This window comes from Anomaloglossus baeobatrachus, chromosome 1 (genome assembly GCF_048569485.1).
Source record: "Anomaloglossus baeobatrachus isolate aAnoBae1 chromosome 1, aAnoBae1.hap1, whole genome shotgun sequence".
Taxonomy (NCBI): domain Eukaryota; kingdom Metazoa; phylum Chordata; class Amphibia; order Anura; family Aromobatidae; genus Anomaloglossus; species Anomaloglossus baeobatrachus.
The window spans coordinates 208386579-208406136 of NC_134353.1; the positions used below are offsets into that span (position 1 = coordinate 208386579).

Sequence of the window (19558 nt, forward strand, 5' to 3'; positions counted from 1 at the left end):
CCGTCTCCACACAGCAGCCAGATCTCGGTCCCTCAGATATGGACAAATAAAAGGCCATTTCCTCCAACCCATGACAAAGCTAAGAGGTTGACTTTCACCCTCTGTAAGCTCTTGGCTACCGAAATGCTGCCTTTCCGCCTGGTGGACACAGAGGATTTCCGAGACCTTATGTCAGTTGCAGTGGCCCAGTACCAGATGCCCAGTTGCCACTACTTCTCCAAGAAAGGTGTGCCTGCGCTACATCAGCATGTCGCACACAACGTCACCTCTTCCTTGAGAAACTCTGTGTGTGTAACAGGGTGCATTTCACCACCGATACTTGGACCAGTAAGCATGGACAGGGGCGTTACATGTCGCTGACTGGGCACTGGGTAACTATGGTGAGAGATGGAGAAGGGTCTGCTGAACAAGTCTTGCCGTCCCCACGACTTGTGCGTCAATCCTCTGTATGTGGAAGTTCCTCCACTGCTTCTACCTCCTCAACCTCGTCTTGGTCCTCCGTCCCAAGCCTGCCTGGTCAGGCCACCCGCGTTGTAACTGCGCACAAGGAATCCCGCACACCTTCTTACTATGCTGGCAGCAGAGCTCAACGGCATCAGGCGGTCTTTACCTTGAAATGTCTTGGAAATAAGAGTCACACAGCTGAGGATTTGTGGTCAGCTCTTGCGAGCGAGTTTACTAAATGGTTGTCTCCACTCAACCTGCAGCCAGGGAAGGCCGTGTGCGACAATGCTGCAAACCTGGGTGCGGCCCTTCGCCTGGGCAAGGTGACACACGTGCCTTGTATGGCTCACGTGTTGAACCTTGTTGTCCTGCAATTTTTAACCCACTATCCCGGCCTAGATGGGCTTCTGCACAGGGCATGGTCACTCTCTGCTCACTTCCGCCGTTCAACCGCCGCAGCTGAGCGACTTGCATCGCTCCAGAAGTCTTTCGACCTGCCGGTTCATCTCCTGAAATGCGATGTGGAGACACTCTGGAATTCAACTCTCCACATGTTGCAGTGACTGTGGCAGCACCGCCGAGTCCTGGTGCAATACGTTATGACGTATAGTCTGGGCCAACGAGATGCAGAGGTGGGGCAGATCACACTGCTGGAGTGGTCTCAGATCAAGGACCTATGCACCCTTCTGCACAGTTTCGACATGGCGACGAATATGTTTAGCGCTGACAATGCATTATCAGCATGACAATTCCAGTCATTTACATGCTGGATCACACGCTAAACACTATTCGGAGTCAGGGTTGGGACAAGAGGAAGGGGAGGAAGTACAGGAGGATTCATATGCGCAAGGGATACCAACATCTACAAGGTCCAGACGTTCAGCATCACCAAGGCGGCAGGCATGGGACGGTGGGGGAGAGCGATTAACAAGGGCGCATGGTTGCATCCAAAATGTTGAGGAAGGTGCAGGAGACCAGGAAGAAATGGAGGACGAACTATCGATGGGCATGGAAGACTCAGCAGATGAGGGAGACCTTGGTCAAATTTCGTTGAGGTTGGGGGGAGATGTCAGAGGAAGAAAGCACGGTTATCACCTCGCCGCCACAAACACAGCGAGGACTTGGTCCGCATGGATGCGCAAGACACATGAGTGCCTTCTTGCTGCACTACCTACAAGATGACCCTCGGATTGTCCGAAATAGAAGTAATGATGACTACTGGGTTGCCACACTATTAGATCCCCGGTACAAGTCCAAATTTGGTGAAATAATTCCAGCCATAGAAAGGGAAGCACGTATGCAGGAGTATCAGCAGAAGCTGTTACTCAATCTTAGCTCTGCTTTTCCACCAAACCCCAGTGGTGCACAGAGTGAGTCTCCCAGTTGTAACTTGCCAAGCATGGGACTGTCTCGTCATTATTAGTCAAACCGTACCAGCAACACCATATCTGGTGCTGGTAACAGCAATTTTATGGAATCGTTTCATAATATTTTTAGACCATCCAATGCAAGGCCACATAATCAACGGCTGGAGAGGATGATTCAGGAGTATCTCCAAATGAACATCGATGCCATGACTTTGCAACAGGAGCCTTGCTCATTTTGGGCTTCAAATCTTGAAAAATGGCCTGAGCTTGCCACTTACGCCTTGGAGATCTTGTCATGTCCTGCAGCCAGCGTTGTCTCTGAACGTGTCTTCAGTGCTGCTGGGTGTGTGCTGACAGATAAGCGCACGCGCCTGTCCAGTGACAATGTGGACAGACTAACGTTCATCAAGATGAACAAGTCATGGATCCGCAAGGACTTTACTACCCCTGTGTCATCCTGGGGAGAGTAAAGGCTGGCGTATTTTTGAATGTGCTTGATGCAAATCAACCTGTCCAGTTTGCAACTGGGGGACAACTGATGCCACTGAAGTGGTGTCTGTGGGGCCCAATTTTTGGAAAAAAGCGAGACTCTGCTTGGAGTACCCTTGCTGTGTTTTTAAAAATGAGCCAAGATGAACAAGTCATGGATCAGCAAGGACTTTGCTACCTACCCCGGTGTCATCCTGGGGACAGTTAAGGCTGGCGTATTTTTGACTGTGCTTGATGCAAATCTACCTGTCAAGTTTGCAACTGGGGCACAAGTGATGCCACTGAAGCGGTGTCTGTGGGGCCCAATTTTTGGAAAAAAAGGAGACTGCTTGGAGTCCCCTTGATGTGTTTTACATGATTTTAGAAGGGCATGACATGCCTATATCTGTGTCTCCTCCTCTTTTTCCTCTTCCAGCTGTTTTGTTTTCGCATGAGTATATGTCCTTGTCACTTTCCCATGTGTTTTTGGTGTCTTGGGAGTTGTTTGTCACCTTTTGGACACCTTTGAAGGTGTTTTCTATGTGTTTTTAGGTGTTTGTGTTTGCCTCCCATTTGTTTTCCATGGGGCCCGAGAGGTTTGTCGAACGGGGCCTCCATTCAACGAACCAAACCGAACTCGAGCCTTCAGAGGTTCGCTCATCTCTAGTAACAATGTTGTAAACTTTTTGACTTTCAGGCTCCATATCTCACCATCCACTACAGCTCTTAGTCAGAGACTATCTTCATTTTATACACATTCATCTTGGCTATCTCATACATAAATTTGACTTGCAACTATTTAGTATATGATTAGTTATGCAGATTCTTGTCATGTCACTGCATTGTTACTGTTTTGCGCCTTGAGTTTACAATTTTTTAACTTCCAAAATACTACAAATTGCAACCAGTTCTCACATTTTCTAATAGCTCAGTGTTTTATTAACTTGATTCCAAAGCGACATTGTGGAATTGAGGAGCAGGTATGACGAAGATTTTCCAATTAAAGAGAAACTGCATCATCCAGCTCATTGTTTGCGATCTCTCGGCCTAGATAATTGGCAAACTGCATCATGTGAGTGCCATGACAGTTAGAAGAAAACAAAATGAAGTCTATCCATCCATTCAAAAGCGAAGAGTTGGACGTACAGCCAAAATATCGGAGTCAACAAGTTGGCTCATTACACGGTTTATCAGTTCTGGTGCAAGAAACATGGCAATGAAGGTGGCTCATATTCCTCATAATAGTAAGATCACAGACATCCATTGAAGCATCGTGCGACGCACGTTATACAAGACCTCAACCCAATTGAACAATTGTGGGTAGGATTAACCAAAAGCTGTATACATACCCAAGTGAGTCGATCAGTATGCAGCAAGATTGGGAAAAAGTAGAAGAGATCCGGGATCAGATTTTGGTAGAGACTTGCTTGATTCTGATCGAGAGCAAACCCAGAAGGATTCAGGCAGTGTTGAAAGCTAAAGGTGGATTTCAAAATACTAACATAATTAATAAAAAATTTATATTTTTAGGACAAAAACAGTAACAATGCAGTGACATTACAAGAATTTGCATAACTAATCATATGCTAAATAGTTGCAAGTCAAATTTATGATATAGCCAAGTTGATTGTTTATAAAATAAAAGCTGTAGTGGATGGTGATAACAGTCAAAAGTTCAAAACATTGTTACCTTTTTGCTTGCCAGTGTATAATATACATATTGTTTTAAATTAGCTATTTAAAAAACGTTCTCCACTAGACGCCAATCAGTTGCAGCAAATCTGTGAATGCAAGTAAGGTTTCTTGTATAACCTTTACCATTTTTTTTTACTTATAGCTCCAGATTTCCATAGTTTCCAGAAGAATAAACCATCTGCATTTTCTACTCAGGTACTTAGGTTCTCACTTTTTGTGAAAATACAATGTAAGCTTTGGCTGGGAAATGTATCAATAACGACAGTATGATCATTTCTTTGTTGCACACATATAAAGTAAGTTTTCAGTTCTACATCAACAAATCTTTAATGGCTACGTCATTTCAACACTCTCTGCATTAATCTATAGTACATACAAATATAAAAATGGAGCATAACACCTCCAGCTGCAACTCAACATTTACTCTGAAAAGAGCTCCACTTTATCTTGCTCCCTGCCAGGCCACTGAGGTGCCACATTTCAGCTGTATATTGAACTAGTAAGGGGGGAGATGAGTGAGGAACAGAATGAGACATGCAGAACTGTGCTGGATTCACAGTCACTCTGCTCGTTATGTCTGTATAATGGCCTCCATGTTGCTGATCCATACATAGTCAGGAGAGCAGGAACCCCTCATGAATGTGTGAAGTGTCAGGAGACATCATAGTAGCTAGCCTCCACCTACAAGTTCAAGGACCGCTCAAAATTAGAGGCCACAGAGAGAAAAACTGATTTAAGTATGCAAGATACAAGTCAAATACTGACCAAAATTAGTTATTCCTTACATGTATAGGCACACACATAGAAATCTATAGGTATTCTTTAATTACACTACAAATTTTTGATATTCTTTGTGTTTTTCTTCTTTATCATTTCCAAATGTTCTGCTTGAAATATTTGTATTGAATCCAAAAGCTGAAAGCCAATCAGAATAAGGAACCTGTCATCCATAATCATGGGCAGTGTGAATTGGATCCTGGCTGTGCAATTGCCATCATGTATATTTTTCTCTGAAACACTATTGCTCTACAGAGTAAACATACTTTCTCTGACGCCTCAGTGGGGGACACAGGACCATGGGTGTTATGCTGCCTATCCATAGGAGGACACTAAGTAGATGCAAAAGCATAGCTCCTCCTCTGCAGTATACACCCCCTGGCCGGGCCAGGCAACCTCAGTTTTAGCTACTTTAAACAGCCCGCTCAGGACTAGGTGTCTCCACTGACTAGTCCGAGGCAGGTCCTCAGTGACTTCTCCCGACCCTGATCCCGACGGCTGACAGATCTTTCCTTATATGTGTACTTAGTAAGAGACTTGTCTGTACAACAGATTGAAGCGAGGAGAACCATAAATCTAATGACCGCTTCCAATTAATAGACCTTTATCAGTATACTTATACTGTACCTTAGGCAGAGACATTTTATCGATTTCTCAGGAAATTGCTTATACTGAAAAACTAGCTTCTGTTTCATAATCCTTGAGAATTGCAGCAATAGTACGACCATGCTTAGCAATGTAACTGTGCTGCTTTACCGGTGTAATTGACACTATCAAAGGCACTTTCCATCTGTGTCTGCATCCTTGCCAGCCATATTCACCAATAGTAAATGTATTTTATTACTACTCAAGTCTCTGGCTTCTTGTGACTTTTATTACAGCTAAACCGACTGTCTGGGGAATGGTATGAAGCGCTGTACGATTTCACCGCAGAGACAGATGATGACTTGCCCTTTAGAAAAGGAGACAAGATACTGATTCTCGAAAGACTGGACTCAGAATGGTACAAAGGACGGCTGAATGGCCGAGAAGGGATTGTGCCGGCTGCGTTTGTACAGCTCTGCTCAGGTGTGTATGTGTCATTTACAATGTCAAAAACTCACTTTACAGTGTTAAACTACCCCTGGAATTAGAGTAAAGCTGCCACGGCTTTGATGAGTGAAGGTTGCTTTATAGACGGGAAACTACAAAGATCAGTGGGAACTGTGAATAATGGATGACGTTCTCTGGAGGGATATTCGGGTATCCAGCTCTGTGCCGCTGGCAAAGAGCGGTTTAGTTGTCATTTTCTGCGTGACTTATGTATTTTGCCAATCCCACTAAAGTAAATCCAGGAAGATAACTCACTAACAACTAGTAATGTTTGACTAATAATTCTATTTTCCTTTAGAAGTACATATAAGTAAGTGTCCATAGGATTTATTTTTCTTCTAAATTTTACATTATTTGGATTGGATAATTTTTGTTTTCACCAATATCAATTCTATAGTGGAGTAGGAATGGTGAACATGGAATATGAGAAAGGCTAAACACAATCAAGAGTTTCTGGTCCTTCGGCTAGCAATAAAAATAAACAGTGAAGCACAAAACGGTTTTTAATTATCTTAAAGGTATTTTCCGAGAAATGTAATAAAATTAATAAATACTTCCCATTTAAATATTACCCATTTTTACTAACCTTTATTTAGACAAAAATTTAGTAAAAATGTAGGCTTTAGTTAGTGCATTGTGAAGTTTTTAAGTATGTCAACTACCAGCAGTTTCCCAGTCGCCCCATGTCATAGGGCGGTCTACATAAAGATGTCTGCTGGAGACAGACGTCAGGTGAGGGCAGCAATCGTGAAGAGACTGGAGGGCACCACTATTATAGAGGGATCACCCTAATGTACCATGTAAGTGCATTCTATACGGAAAAAAGAAAAGGTATGTACAAAATCAGGATAAAGGGATAAAATAAATTAAAAAGAAAATTATTAAAAGAAGACAGTAGTTAAAAACAATTAAAGGCAGAAAAGATGGCTGTAACACAGAACCGACCTAGTCTGTATAGGACTTAGGCCTCCCCCATCTGTCTGTACCAGGAAACCTGAATTACTATTGGCTTCAAATTTATTCTGTAGCCAAAGCATACAGCCTATCTTCAGTTAAAAAATTAAAAAAATAAGGTTCTTAGAAGAAAGGAGGAAAAAAAAAATGCAAAAGTGCAAAAATGAAAATTAGTCTCATAGAGAGAGTTAACCATGTTAGGCTTATGTACAATGACTTGGAGTCTATACAGAAGAACAAGGAGTGACAGCACCTCTGTATTGCAGAACCAGCGCAGTCTGTGTATGGTATTTTATATATGGCTCGTGGATGTAATCTATCATTTGTTGGGGCAGACCACATAAAAAATTGGAGGCACAGAGAGTATATTATTGGTTGATGAGACCTTAGCCTGAGATAATGCAGACAAGACAGCTTACTGATGTGCAATATGTAATTTCCCCTGAACTTATCTTTAGGCATCACCTGGTTTAATGTCGCTTTTCTACAGAACTACTAATAAACATATTGGAAATCACTTTTAGCAAAATGTTTACAGTGGGGGAAATAAGTATTTGATCCCTTGCTGATTTTGTAAGCTTGCACACTGACAAAGACCTAAACAGTGTATAATTTTAAGGGTAGATTAATTTTAACAGTGAGAGAATATCAAAAATAAAATCCAGAAAATCACATTGTATACAATATATAAATGTATTTGCATTTTGCAAAAAGAAATAAGTATTTGATCCATCTGGCAAACAAGACTTAATACTTGGTGGAAAAACCCTTTTTGTCAAGCACAGCAGTCAGACTTTTCTTTGTAGTTGATGAGGTTTGCACACATGTCAGGAGGAATTTTTGGTCCACTCCTCCTTGCAAATCATCTCTAAATCATTAAGATTTTGAGGCGGACGCTTGGCAACTCGGAGCTTCAGCTCCCTCCATAGGTTTTCTATGGGATTAAGGTCTGGAGACTGGTTAGGCCACTCAATGACCTTAACGTGCTTCTTTTTGAGCCACTCCTTTGCTGCCTTGGCTGTATGTTTTGCGTCATTAACGTGCTGGAAGACCCAGCCACGACCCATGTTTAATGTCCTGGAGGAGGAAAGGAGGTTGTCACTCTGAATTTTACAGTACATGGCTCCATCCATTGTCCCATTGATGTGGTGAAGTACTCCTGTGCCCTTAGCAGAGAAACACCTCCAAAACATAATGTTTCCACCTCCATGTTTGACAGTGGGGACGGTGTTCTTTGGGTCAGAGGCAGCATTTCTCTTCCTCCAAACACGGCAAGTTGAGTTAATGCCAAAGAGCTCAATTTTTGTCTCATCTGACAACAGCACTTTCTCCCAATCACTTTCACAATCATCCAGGTGTTCATTGGCAAACTTCTGACGGGCCTGCATATGTGCCTTCTTGAGCAGTGAGACTTGGCGGGTACTGTAGAATTTTAAGCCATTACGGCGTAATGTGTTACCAATGATTTTCTTGGTGACAGTGGTGCCAGCTGCCTTTGAGATCATTAACAAGCTCTGCCCATGTAGTTTTAAGTTGATCAGTCACCTTCCTCATGATCCTGGTTACCCCACGAGGTGAGATTTTGCATGGTGCCCCTGATCGATGTCGATTGACACTCATTTTGTATTTCTTCCATTTTCTTACTATTGCACCAACAGTTGTCTCCTTCTCACCCAGCATCTTACTTATGGTTTTGTAGCCCATTCCAGCCTGGTGCAGGTCTATGATCTTGTCCCTGACATCCTTTAGAAAGTCTTTGTTCTTGCCCATGTTGTAAAGGTTAAGAGTGCTTTACACGCTGCGATATCGGTAACGATATATCGTCGGGGTCACGTCGTTAGTGACGCACATCCGGCACAGTTACCGACATCGCAGCGTGTGACACCAAGGAGCGACGATCAACGAGCACAAAAAAAGTGAAAAATCGTTGCTCGTTGACAAGTCGCTCCTTCCCTTAATATCGTTGCTGCAGGTATGATGTTGTTCGTCGTTCCTGCGGCAACACACATCGCTATGTGTGACACCGCAGGAACGATGAACATCTCCTTACCTGCGACCACCAGCAATGAGGAAGGAAGGAGGTGGGCGGCATGTTCCGGCCGCTCATCTCTGCCCCTCCTCTGCTATTGGACGTCTGCCGTGTGACGTCTCTGTGACGCCGAACGAACTGCCCCCTTAGAAAGGAGGCGGTTCGCCGGCCAGAGCGACGTCGCAGAACAGGTATGTGTGTGTGAAGCTGCCGTAGCGGTAATGTTCGCTACGGCAGCGATCACCACATATCGCACCAACGACGTGGGCGGGTGCTAACGCTCGCGACATCGCTAGCAATCGCTAGCGATGTCGCAGTGTGTAAAGCACCCTTTAGAGTCTGACTGACTGTGTGTGGACAGGAGTCTTTTGTACAGGGGACAATTTAAGACAACTGTCTTTATTGCAGATAACGAGTTGATTAGGAGCGTCTAACTGGTCTGTAGGAGCCAGAACTCTTAATACTTATTTCTCTCTTAAATTTTTATAATTTATACAATGTGATTTTCTGGATTTTATTTTTGATATTCCATCTCTCACTGTTAAAATTAACCTACTCTTAAAATTATAGACTGTTCATATCTGTGTCAGTGGGCAAACTTACAAAATCAGAAATAATAATAATAATTTTATTCATTTATATAGCGCTAATAATTCCACAGCGCTTTACATACATTGGCAACACTGTCCCCATTGGGGCTCACAATCTAGAGAAAGGGATCAAAGACTTATTTCCCCCACTGTAGATCTGACATGACAAACATTATTATATTTCCAGAACTCATTGTACGTTCTTTAAAGTTCTATTCAATGGTTGTGTGGACATTACTAGTAGATTCTTAACAGAACTCTTTAGTTAAAACAGTCCTTTTAAGGTACTCTATCATTGGGTGATGTTTTTGAAATCACATTTTTTAAAACATTTTTCTTTTTGGTTGTATTTAATTTTTCTTTTGTTTTTACGCTTGCTGACATATAGTGGCTAAACAGGTAACAATCTTACACGTCTTTCCACTGTGAAATTCACCTCATCATCACCATTTGGTTGAAGGTTAATAACAGAATTTTACATCTCTTATACTGCCTGACCAAGATAAGCAGATTTCACCTAAAAAATAGTCGAGTAGTATAAACAAACAAAGATGTCAATACACCTTTTAGTTTGCTTCTGGCTGGGGCAGCTCTTTGGCCAACAGCCATCTTCCTTGACTTTCCCATACACATGAATATTTGGCTCGGACAAGAGTTCACTTATTCGCCATGGGAAGGGCAGACCGTCATCTGGCAGTGGCTTATCAACCTAGAGGAGAAGAAGATTGAATTTAATTTATCCAATCCACATCTCCTCAGCATTATCTATTAAGAGAAAGTTGGGAGTTGCCCAAATCAGTTGGCCAAATGTGGGGGGGATAGGGCTGAGTATAACCTAAAACATATGGGGCCTTTAGAAAGAGTGAGATTGTAGAGTTATGGAGAACTGCACACTTTGGTAAATAGTGTATTGGGATAATAAGCAGTACCACTTGAAGACTTTCTCTAGATAATATAAGATATCGGGAAAAAATAAATAATAATCCTTATACCAGTAATACTTGGATTAAAGAGGTTGCCCAGTCTTCTGCTAAAAGTCTGCTGTCACTCAGTTACGGCAGACTTCTAAATTCTTGCAGCATATGCACCGCATGCTGTCAAGATTCTCTGGTATTGTTGCTGAGAACGGGCTGTCACATGATGTAAATATGTGACATGCATACAAGAGGTCACGTACCAACTAGACTTGCTCTGCCTCGCTCAATTGACTTGTATTTTACTACTAGTCTGAATGTAGCCAGAAGTTTGCATATCACATACTTTTAAAGATTCAGACGTCTTTAGTTACGTAGACCAACCCCTTTTAATACTTGAATGAAGACTTTTTATACTACATACTGAGTGTTTACGATCATGTACTGTATTTGTATAGTGCAGCATATAGAGCTCGGTATTAATGAATGACAGCCAGAGACTGCAGAGAGAAATCAACATCTGTCCTATGAAATCTTGCATCTATGCATGTTTTCTGCTTTCAGTGAACAGCGGTGTATAGTAAATTAGGTCTGGTTCTTCTACAGACAGTTAGCACTGCAACAGCTGGAAATGGGGAAAGTGTATTTGAGTAATCTTGGTAGATTGGGATACAAATGAGATACAGATTCTGCGATAGGACTGATATGTGATATGTCACACACATACTCCACCTTTGTAAGATCCATGCTAACGCATTCATACGTGTGTCATATAGCTGTGTTAAACAAAACCTGCTGTGTCTTATGTGTTGAAATTGTCTCAGCTGATGAACAAGGTGCATGTACCTTCAAGTGACCCTGTTTTTGACTTAAAGAGGACCTGTCTCCAGATCAGAAGTGGACAGAGTTTTTGCTCTCATTTTATTCTCGCTGCACTCCTGAGAATGTTTTTTGGAACCATATGGTCGTTTTAAAAACACAGGAGATCCAGGTCTTTTATTCAGTGCTACTTTTTATGAGGGAGGGGTTGTCATGAGGGTAGGGCTCCAGGGTATATAAATCTAAACTGGCCAACCCCTTTAACTATGAGCTATGATGAAACCTCTATTATTTTTTATTTTTATTTATTTTTGCTTTACCCACAGACTTTTTCTTTTTTTCTAGACAGATAGTCTAAAGGCCGCTTTACACGCAACAAAATCGCTAAAGAGATGTCGCTAAGGTCACGGAATTCGTGACGCACATCCGTTCTTGTTAGCGCCGTCGTTGCGCGTGACGATCAAAAACGATCAAAAATACTCACCATATTGTTGATCGTTGGCACGCTGTCCATTTCCCAAATATCGTTGCTGTTGCAGGACGCAGGTTGTTTGTCGTTCCTGTGGCAGCACACATCGCTATGTGTGACACCGCAGGAATGAGGAACATCTTCTTACCTGTGGCCGCCGGCAATAAGGAAGGAAGGAGGTAGGCGGCATGTTCGTTCCGCTCATCTCCGCCCCCTCCGCTTCTATTGGGCGGCCGCTTAGTGACGTTGCTGTGACGCCGAACGAACCGCCCCCTTAGAAAGGAGGCGGTTCGCCGGTCACAGCTACGTCGCTAGGCAGGTAAGTAGTGTGACGGGTCCGAAAGATGTTGTGTGCCACGGGCAGCGATTTGCCCGTGACACACAACCAACGGGGACGGGTACGCTCGCTAGCGAGATCGCAGTGTCTAAAGTGCCCTTTAGTCTTAGGAGCACTTTGCACACTACGACCTCGCAAGCCGATGCTTGCGATGCCGAGCGCGATAGTCCCCGCCCCCGTCGCAGCTGCGATGATATGGTGATAGCTCGCGTAGCGAACATTATCGCTACGCCAGCTTCACATGCACTCACCTGCCCTGCGACGTTACTCTGGCCGGCGACCCGCCTCCTTATTAAGGGGGCGGGACGTGCGGCGTCATAGCGACGTCACACTGCAGGCGGCCAATAGAAGCGGAGGGGCGGAGATGAGCGGGACGTAAACATCCCGCCCACCTCCGTCCTTCCGCATAGCTGGCGTGAGCCGCAGGACGCAGGTAGGAGATGTTCCTCGCTCCTGCGGCTTCACACACAGCGATGTGTGATGCCGCTGGAACGAGGAACAACATCGTAACATCGGTCATTTCCAAATTATGGAAATGACCGACGCTGCACCGATGATACGATTACAACGGTTTTCCGCTCGTTAATCGTATCAAAAAGGCTTTACACACTACGATATCGCCTGCGACGCCGGATGTGTGTCACTTTCAATTTGACCCCACCGACATCGCACCTGCGATGTCGTAGTGTGCAAAGTGCCCCTTAGTTTATCCAAATATCAGATTTGATAGAGATTTCTTTTATCTATTAAATGTGAAGATCATCCTTTAAAGTGGTTTTATTGAATGAGTTTGCTGCCCTATGTAAGGACAACAAATAACAGGGACCGGATAATTCTAAGGCCAGAGTCACACTTGCGAGTGCCTCGCGTGTATCTTGCGTGAATTTCTCATTGAATCACCCGGCACGGACTTGCACTCTCCTAACAGGAGCAGGTCGGTTCCATATATGTCTATGCAGCTGAGACGCTCCTGTCCGGAGAGTGTGAGTCCATGCCGGGTGAGTCAATGAGAGACTCGCGTGAGTTACACACGAGGCACTTGCAAGTGCGACTCTGGTCTAACAGTCCAAGAGAATAATGTGCCATTAGCTTGAAAATAATCTAGCAGATTGGTAGTTACTAGTATGTTATTTTCATGAAGAGCGTTCCCCTACTTCTACACGGCACTCGTATTCTCCTACCCCTCTAACCAGTGACTGATAGCTACGTTTATTTGCTTATATACATCTGAATAGCATTCTTATTAATACAGCGGACCAATAACTTTGAGTCCTCTTTATTCCTTGCTGTATTAGCTAGACAATGCAATATTTTTGGGTCCTCTGGACAAATAATACTGTAATTCAGCCCTTCCAACAAAGGTTACCATATTTAGGTGACAGATCCACTTTAAATAACTGTTTTAGAATGCAGAAACCATTGTGGCCTGATAAAAGCATGGTTGTCCATATTGTACAAACTGATTTTCATGTGTTTCTTGTAGGACCAACAGCGGGGCAAACTCAGGGAGGGAAACCTGGAAAGGCTCGGGCACTTTATGACTTCTGTGGGGAGAATGAGGATGAACTTTCATTCAAGGTATTAAAAAAAAAAATGACTGTTTTTCAGATTCCTTAATAAATTATTTCCCACCCTTATTACTATGTACGCTGAGCCTCAAACGAGGCTTAAAGGGACTATGCCAGCATAGAATGACAGTTCAAACTAAGTACAGGCACTCAGTGGATGATGGCGGGGCCAAATATTTAAGTGCACCTTCCCACTTGCTTGTTTTCCCTCTATCTTCCTTGGCCCCTCTACTTTGACAGTTTTCACTTCTTTCAGAAGGGTGGAGATGGATTGAAAACAAGCAGGTGGGGGAAGGTGCCTCTAAATATTTGGCGCCACCATGTGCCTGTACTTTCAGCAGTCATACTGGCTGACAGAGTCCCTTTTAATATGTTGTCACTGAGATCTATTGTCTGGTTATGCTGCCTTCATATCTGAGCAGATGGGCTCTACTGTGGAAGTGGGCGCTCCGGCCGGTGCCCTTATAACACCACAGTTTCTTGGGATGGTGACTTATACTTGTCAATATCTAAACTTAAAAAAAACCCTCTGAAATCTTGTACTATTCACTTTTGCCACTGAGACTAATGATGGATAGTCTTTCAGTAGTTTCATTAATTATTATTTCAGACAGTATGTGCTGCTTTCTGTCACTTCTCATTTTATCCAATTCTATTGCCTACATCAGAACAGTACGTCACAGATGAGCTGGAGCTGCCTTTCAGTGATGATGGGGTGTCTGAGCGCACATGGTCAGATCAGTCTCGCTCTCCTCTATGGTGATCCTGCCGATACTAGTGATCGGATTATCTGTGGAGCACACGTGTGCTCCTTGCCTATATAACTGGCCATTCTGATAAATGGCAGAAGTGACTGTTGGCCATGGCAATAAGCAGTGCACAATAAAAATAAATCATTTTCAGTCTCACGAAAAAATTTGGGGGGGATTTTTAAGAGCTAGATTGCAAAGTTGCTTGTTTATACTAACACTTTGTAATTGTATCCATTTAAGGCCCCTTTCACACGTCAGTAATTCTGGTACGTTTGTGCTTTTTTTAAAACGTACCAGAATCACTGACATACGCAGACCCATTATAATCAATAAGTCTGCTCACACATCAGTGATTTTTCACTGAACGTGTCTCCATGCAGCGTGCACGCGTGGCCGTGATTCTGCACGGAGACAAGTCAGTTTTTTTCTGGCATCACTGATGACCCACGGACCACACTATGGTGTGATCCGTGTGTGATCAGTGAAACACGTACCAGAAAATCACGGACGTATTAAATTTTTTTCAACTTACCTTGCCTGCGATTCGCTCTGGAGCCTCTGCTCTCGGCAGTTTCTGCCTGGCTCATGAATATTCATGAGAGCAGGAAAACCCGACCAGGAAGTAGGTGCTGAGAGCGGTGGGCGGACACTGGAGACCCGAGGAGATCAGCACCATGGACAGCATCAGTGAAGGCAGGTGAGTAATGTCCATATGCAATCATGGATCACTGATTGCACATGGCCAACCCACGTGTGCCGTGAATCATGGAACACGGAGGGACATGTGCGTGTTTTACACGTCAGTGAAGAACGTCTGTGTTTTTCACTGACGTGTGAAACGGGCCTAAGAAGAAGAGATATTCACTTTAACTAAATATTACAAAAAAATATAAAAAAATAAAAAAGATCTTGACCACAGTGCTTTTGTATGAGTATATGTAGGAGGTAGATATAGACTAAAAGAAAAACTGTGGACTTCCACTCTGAGTGGCTATAAAACCACTCACACACAATCAAGCCTTGAATGGTCAGCCTACTGCTTCCACCCAAACATCCACCTGGCAGAAAAAGCATAGGAAATAAACAGGAAAAAAGGGGAGCACCAGCCGACAATTCTTGAAGCCTAAACTGGTAATATTGCAGATAAAAACTCACATTGTAGTGAGGTGGCAGATCGCCCCCAACCAGTGTCCCCAAGAAATGGATCATCATCAGTTATGTCTCCCAGGAGTTCTCACATAGATGTTAGCGGTGCTCACAACGTTATGCAGCCACCCTGCTGGATTTGATATGACACCCTCGGCTCCACACACGCTTCGGCAAGTCAATAAACAAAATTGCTGTGTGGATGCACACCTCCCAGGCATGACACAGCTCGTATGTTGGAAATTTTAGTTAAAGCAATGATGAGACAATCAATGCTAATTTGTTGTATCCTTGCTGTAATAAACATTTTCCAACTTACCCGCTGTGTCATCCTTGGGAGCTACCCTATCCATTATCACAGCCAGCATTTGAATTGCAATTGAAAGGTGCGAACTTCTGGGAAGCACGACTAAAGCTGGGGTCACACTAAACGACAGCGACAACGACGTCGCTGTTACGTCACCATTTTCTGTGACGTAGCAGCGACCTTGTAAGTCGCTGTTATGATCGCTGCTTAGCTGTCAAACAGCAGCCGAAGCAGCGATCATAACGACAGTGCTGCAACATGTGCAGAGCGCAGGGAGCCGCGCACACTGAGCGCTGGCTCCCCTGCTCTCATAGCTACAGTACAGATCGGGTTACTTACGCGATGTGTCCTGCAGCTACATGTGCAGAGAGCAGGGAGCCGCGCACACTGCTTAGCGCTGGCTCCCTACTCTCCTAGCTACAGTACACATCGGGTTAATTACACGATGTGTACTGCAGCTACATGTGCAGAGAGCAGGAGCCGGCACTGGCACCGTGAGAGCGGCGGAGGCTGGTAACGAAGGTAAATATCGGGTAACCACCTTGGTTACCCGATGTTTACCTTGGTTACAGCTTACCGCAGCTGCCAGATGCCAGCTCCTGCTCCCTGCTCGCTTCATTTCGTCGCTCTCTCGCTGTCACACACAGTGATCTGTGCGTCACAGCAGGAGAGCGACGACAAAAAAATGAAGCTGGACATTCAGCAACGAGCGGCGACCTCACAGCAGGGGCCAGCTTGTTGCTGGATGTCACACACAGCGACAGCGACGGGACGTCGCTGCAACGTCACAGAAAATGGTGACGTAGCAGCGACGTCGTTGTCGCTGTGTGTGACACCACCTTAATGGGGATCCATTTTACCAGGACACAGGGGTTGGGGGCAATCTGCCTCTCCCCGCCATGTGAGTTATTTATCTGCACCATTACCTGTTTAGGCTTCATTTATTGTTGGATGACACTCCTTTATATTCCTGTTTATTTCCAGTGCTTTAACTAGATCCGTATTGCATTGCACCACACAATTTTAGACTGATTTGTTGCGTTTATTCTTCTTTACAGGCTGGTGATGTAATCTCTGCACTGGAATCGGTGGATAATGAATGGATGAGTGGTGAGCTGTGCGGGAGAACTGGGATATTTCCAAAGAACTTTGTTCAGAAGTGTTAGCAGTATACAGCGGACATTGCATTGTACCCTCTCACAAAACAGACTATCACCTTTGGTGCCAACTGAACTTTTTATATAGATATTATGTGTGAGATTTTTGCACTATGTTTTTGTGTATTTTTTTTTTTTAATTTTAGATAAGATGTTTTGTTCTAGTTTCTGTAGGCGCTGTTTACCTGCTTATTCTTTACAAGTACCATCAAGTCCAGCCAGAAATGTTAAATGCATATCACAGGCCATGTAGCATTGTAAAGGGCTTACAGAGAAATGTCCTTGATTTCATTGGCCAAGAAACTCCAACTTCTGATCTACCTTAATTCTGGCCTACCCTGCAGAGGATGGACACATCTGCAAGTTCAGCCTTGCACTGGGAGTCTGCTGTGTGTAATGTGCTGTAGGATTTGTTTTTCCTTAAGCAATCATCATGTGGCCAATAACCCCTTTGGCCAAAACAGGCCCTAGCGTTCAGTGGGAAAAGTGATATATTTCCATGGGACCAGAATGTTCAGGGCTTGTAGTATCTGCAATCCATTTAGTGCCTGTGTACATTACAGCAACATGCGTTATTCTGAATGATGACCTCTCCCTCATCACTACAATATTGGTTTCCGTTGATGTGTACAAGTTGACATTTGTTTACTCTTTCCGGTATGAAAAATGGTTTCTCTACTCTTTTTTTTTTTTTCTGTACGTAACACATTTACTTCTGTACAACCTCCGCAAATGCTCCACTTATCAGCTCTTTCATGTACAGTGGACATCTGCCCCTTGCATGAGCCAACATCATTTGTCCTTTTTCAATGCTACCAAGAGCTAAAGAAATGATCGCCTTTGAATGGAACTGAGAAGAACTTCTAGAAGAAAGTCCTGAACTCAAAATCCAACATGGAAATCGATTTGAAGTCTAAAATGGTGCAAAATTGACAGATTTCTTTATAATGTTTTCGTTTTTCAACTTTTTTTTTGAAAATAAAGTAATTGACAATTTACCAGTCGACTGACCCACTAGACTTTGAGAAAGTGACGTACGCGGCAGCAGAACTTTCCAAAATGGAAACCATTTTCAATGAACTTTGAATGCCCGTATACAGGGTAAACTCAATGGATCTCTTTCTAATCATTCCTTTAGACACTGTATACAATCCGACTTTTTATGAAGACTGCTTCTTTTTCTATGCTGGTCAAACATGCCAATGTAAACTGTTATGTGTCATGGTCAGACATGGTGAGTGTATGGAGTTGCACTTAAAACACCACTTCAGAACCGAATGTCTTTTACTTAAGTTGTCAATTCAAGGTATTTGAATGAAATGATATCAATGTTTCCTTTCCTTATTGTAATTTACTGCATCTCTTTATTACAGTAAGATAATGCAGTAACTGCCTATCCTCAGTCATGATGGGCTACATGTATAAACTAGTGCTGACAAAATGAAAATTTTCAGCCTTTTCACAATGGTCAACTGCCCAAATCATTTTCTTTTCCCCGCACTAATGTTTATATCTAAGACCCCATGTGTCAGAAATCAACAATGCACTTTAAGGATCATGACTGCTGTCTCAAGACTCCAAGATTGTAACATATGGAAGTGGTGGATGAACTATGCCTTGGTAATAGCCCAGTGAACACCGGACATGAGTATATCCATAGGAGACTATTTGTTTAGAATCTTTTATTGGGCAATTATGCATTACTGGAACGTTACGTAATAAAAAGTAATTTATAATATCTGCCTCTTTTGCTTGTGTGGGGGGAGATAGCTGGATGGGATTTGACAAGGAAATTCATGCTATCAAAATTATAAAAGTTTGTCATGATAAACTATTTTCAGGAAATGTATAGGATTCTGATGATGGTTAGTAAATGAACCGATGCTAGCTGCAATGCACTTGACCAAAAGTGTGCAACACTGGGGGGAAAAAAAGACCAGTACAAGGTTAAAACACCGCGTCACTGCAGTATACAGACCAACTACAATGGAAGAAGATGGAGGTAGACACAAAATAATAATGATAAACCACTTCCACACTTATCATTGATGGGGAAGTACAAGCTTTGTGTGCATTTATAATGTGTCACCCACACTGTATGTATAGCAGCATAATAGTAATGAACGCTGTAGGTGTGACGGATTATCCAGCACTTCTGTAAGTGCACGCCACAAGTACAGAAAGCCTATTCTCCCCACCGTTGGTAAGTGCAGTGCTCCCTGCAGGTACCAAAACCCCATTTCCCCCCACCACTATAGGGCTTGGTTGCATTGTGTCAAAACATTATTTTGGTTAAACTACACAAGCCTGCAACTGGCAGTGAGCATAGCTGTATGCAAAACTTCCATAGCAGTAAATGGGATAGTTACTTCTCCAACACCGGTCAGGCATACATCAGAACAAGGGATATCATTCTGTTTTGAGGATATAAATTAGACAAACCCTTTAACACCTCCTCTACCCCACAACCCAAGAAAATTATTTTCATCCCTTCCCAATGTGTCTTTCAAGTACATTGTATGCATTGAGCGATCTCGGGAGCCAAGCCCACTCCATGCACATCTGGTAATGGTTGTTATACAGCCCCTAGCAATGGCAATCACAGCTAGCTCCAATCATTAACCACTTTGATGTCCATTTTTGAGGTGGGATATCTCATACACCCATTGCAAA

General features: G+C 43.3%; 1 protein-coding gene across 3 annotated transcripts in view; it reads left to right on the plus strand.

Annotated features, from left to right (window-relative positions):
* Nucleotides 1-18621, plus strand: part of SH3D19 (SH3 domain containing 19) — a 217789-nt gene extending 199168 nt beyond the window's left edge. For all 3 annotated transcript variants that reach the window (XM_075347906.1, XM_075347891.1, XM_075347899.1), the window contains exons 18-21: nt 4117-4169; nt 5633-5819; nt 13439-13533; nt 16787-18621. In XM_075347906.1, the coding sequence (XP_075204021.1) occupies nt 4117-4169; nt 5633-5819; nt 13439-13533; nt 16787-16894 (443 nt within the window). In that variant the 3' untranslated portion in view covers nt 16895-18621. The remainder of the gene's footprint in view (nt 1-4116; nt 4170-5632; nt 5820-13438; nt 13534-16786) is intronic.
* The last annotated feature ends 937 nt before the right edge of the window (nt 18622-19558 follow it).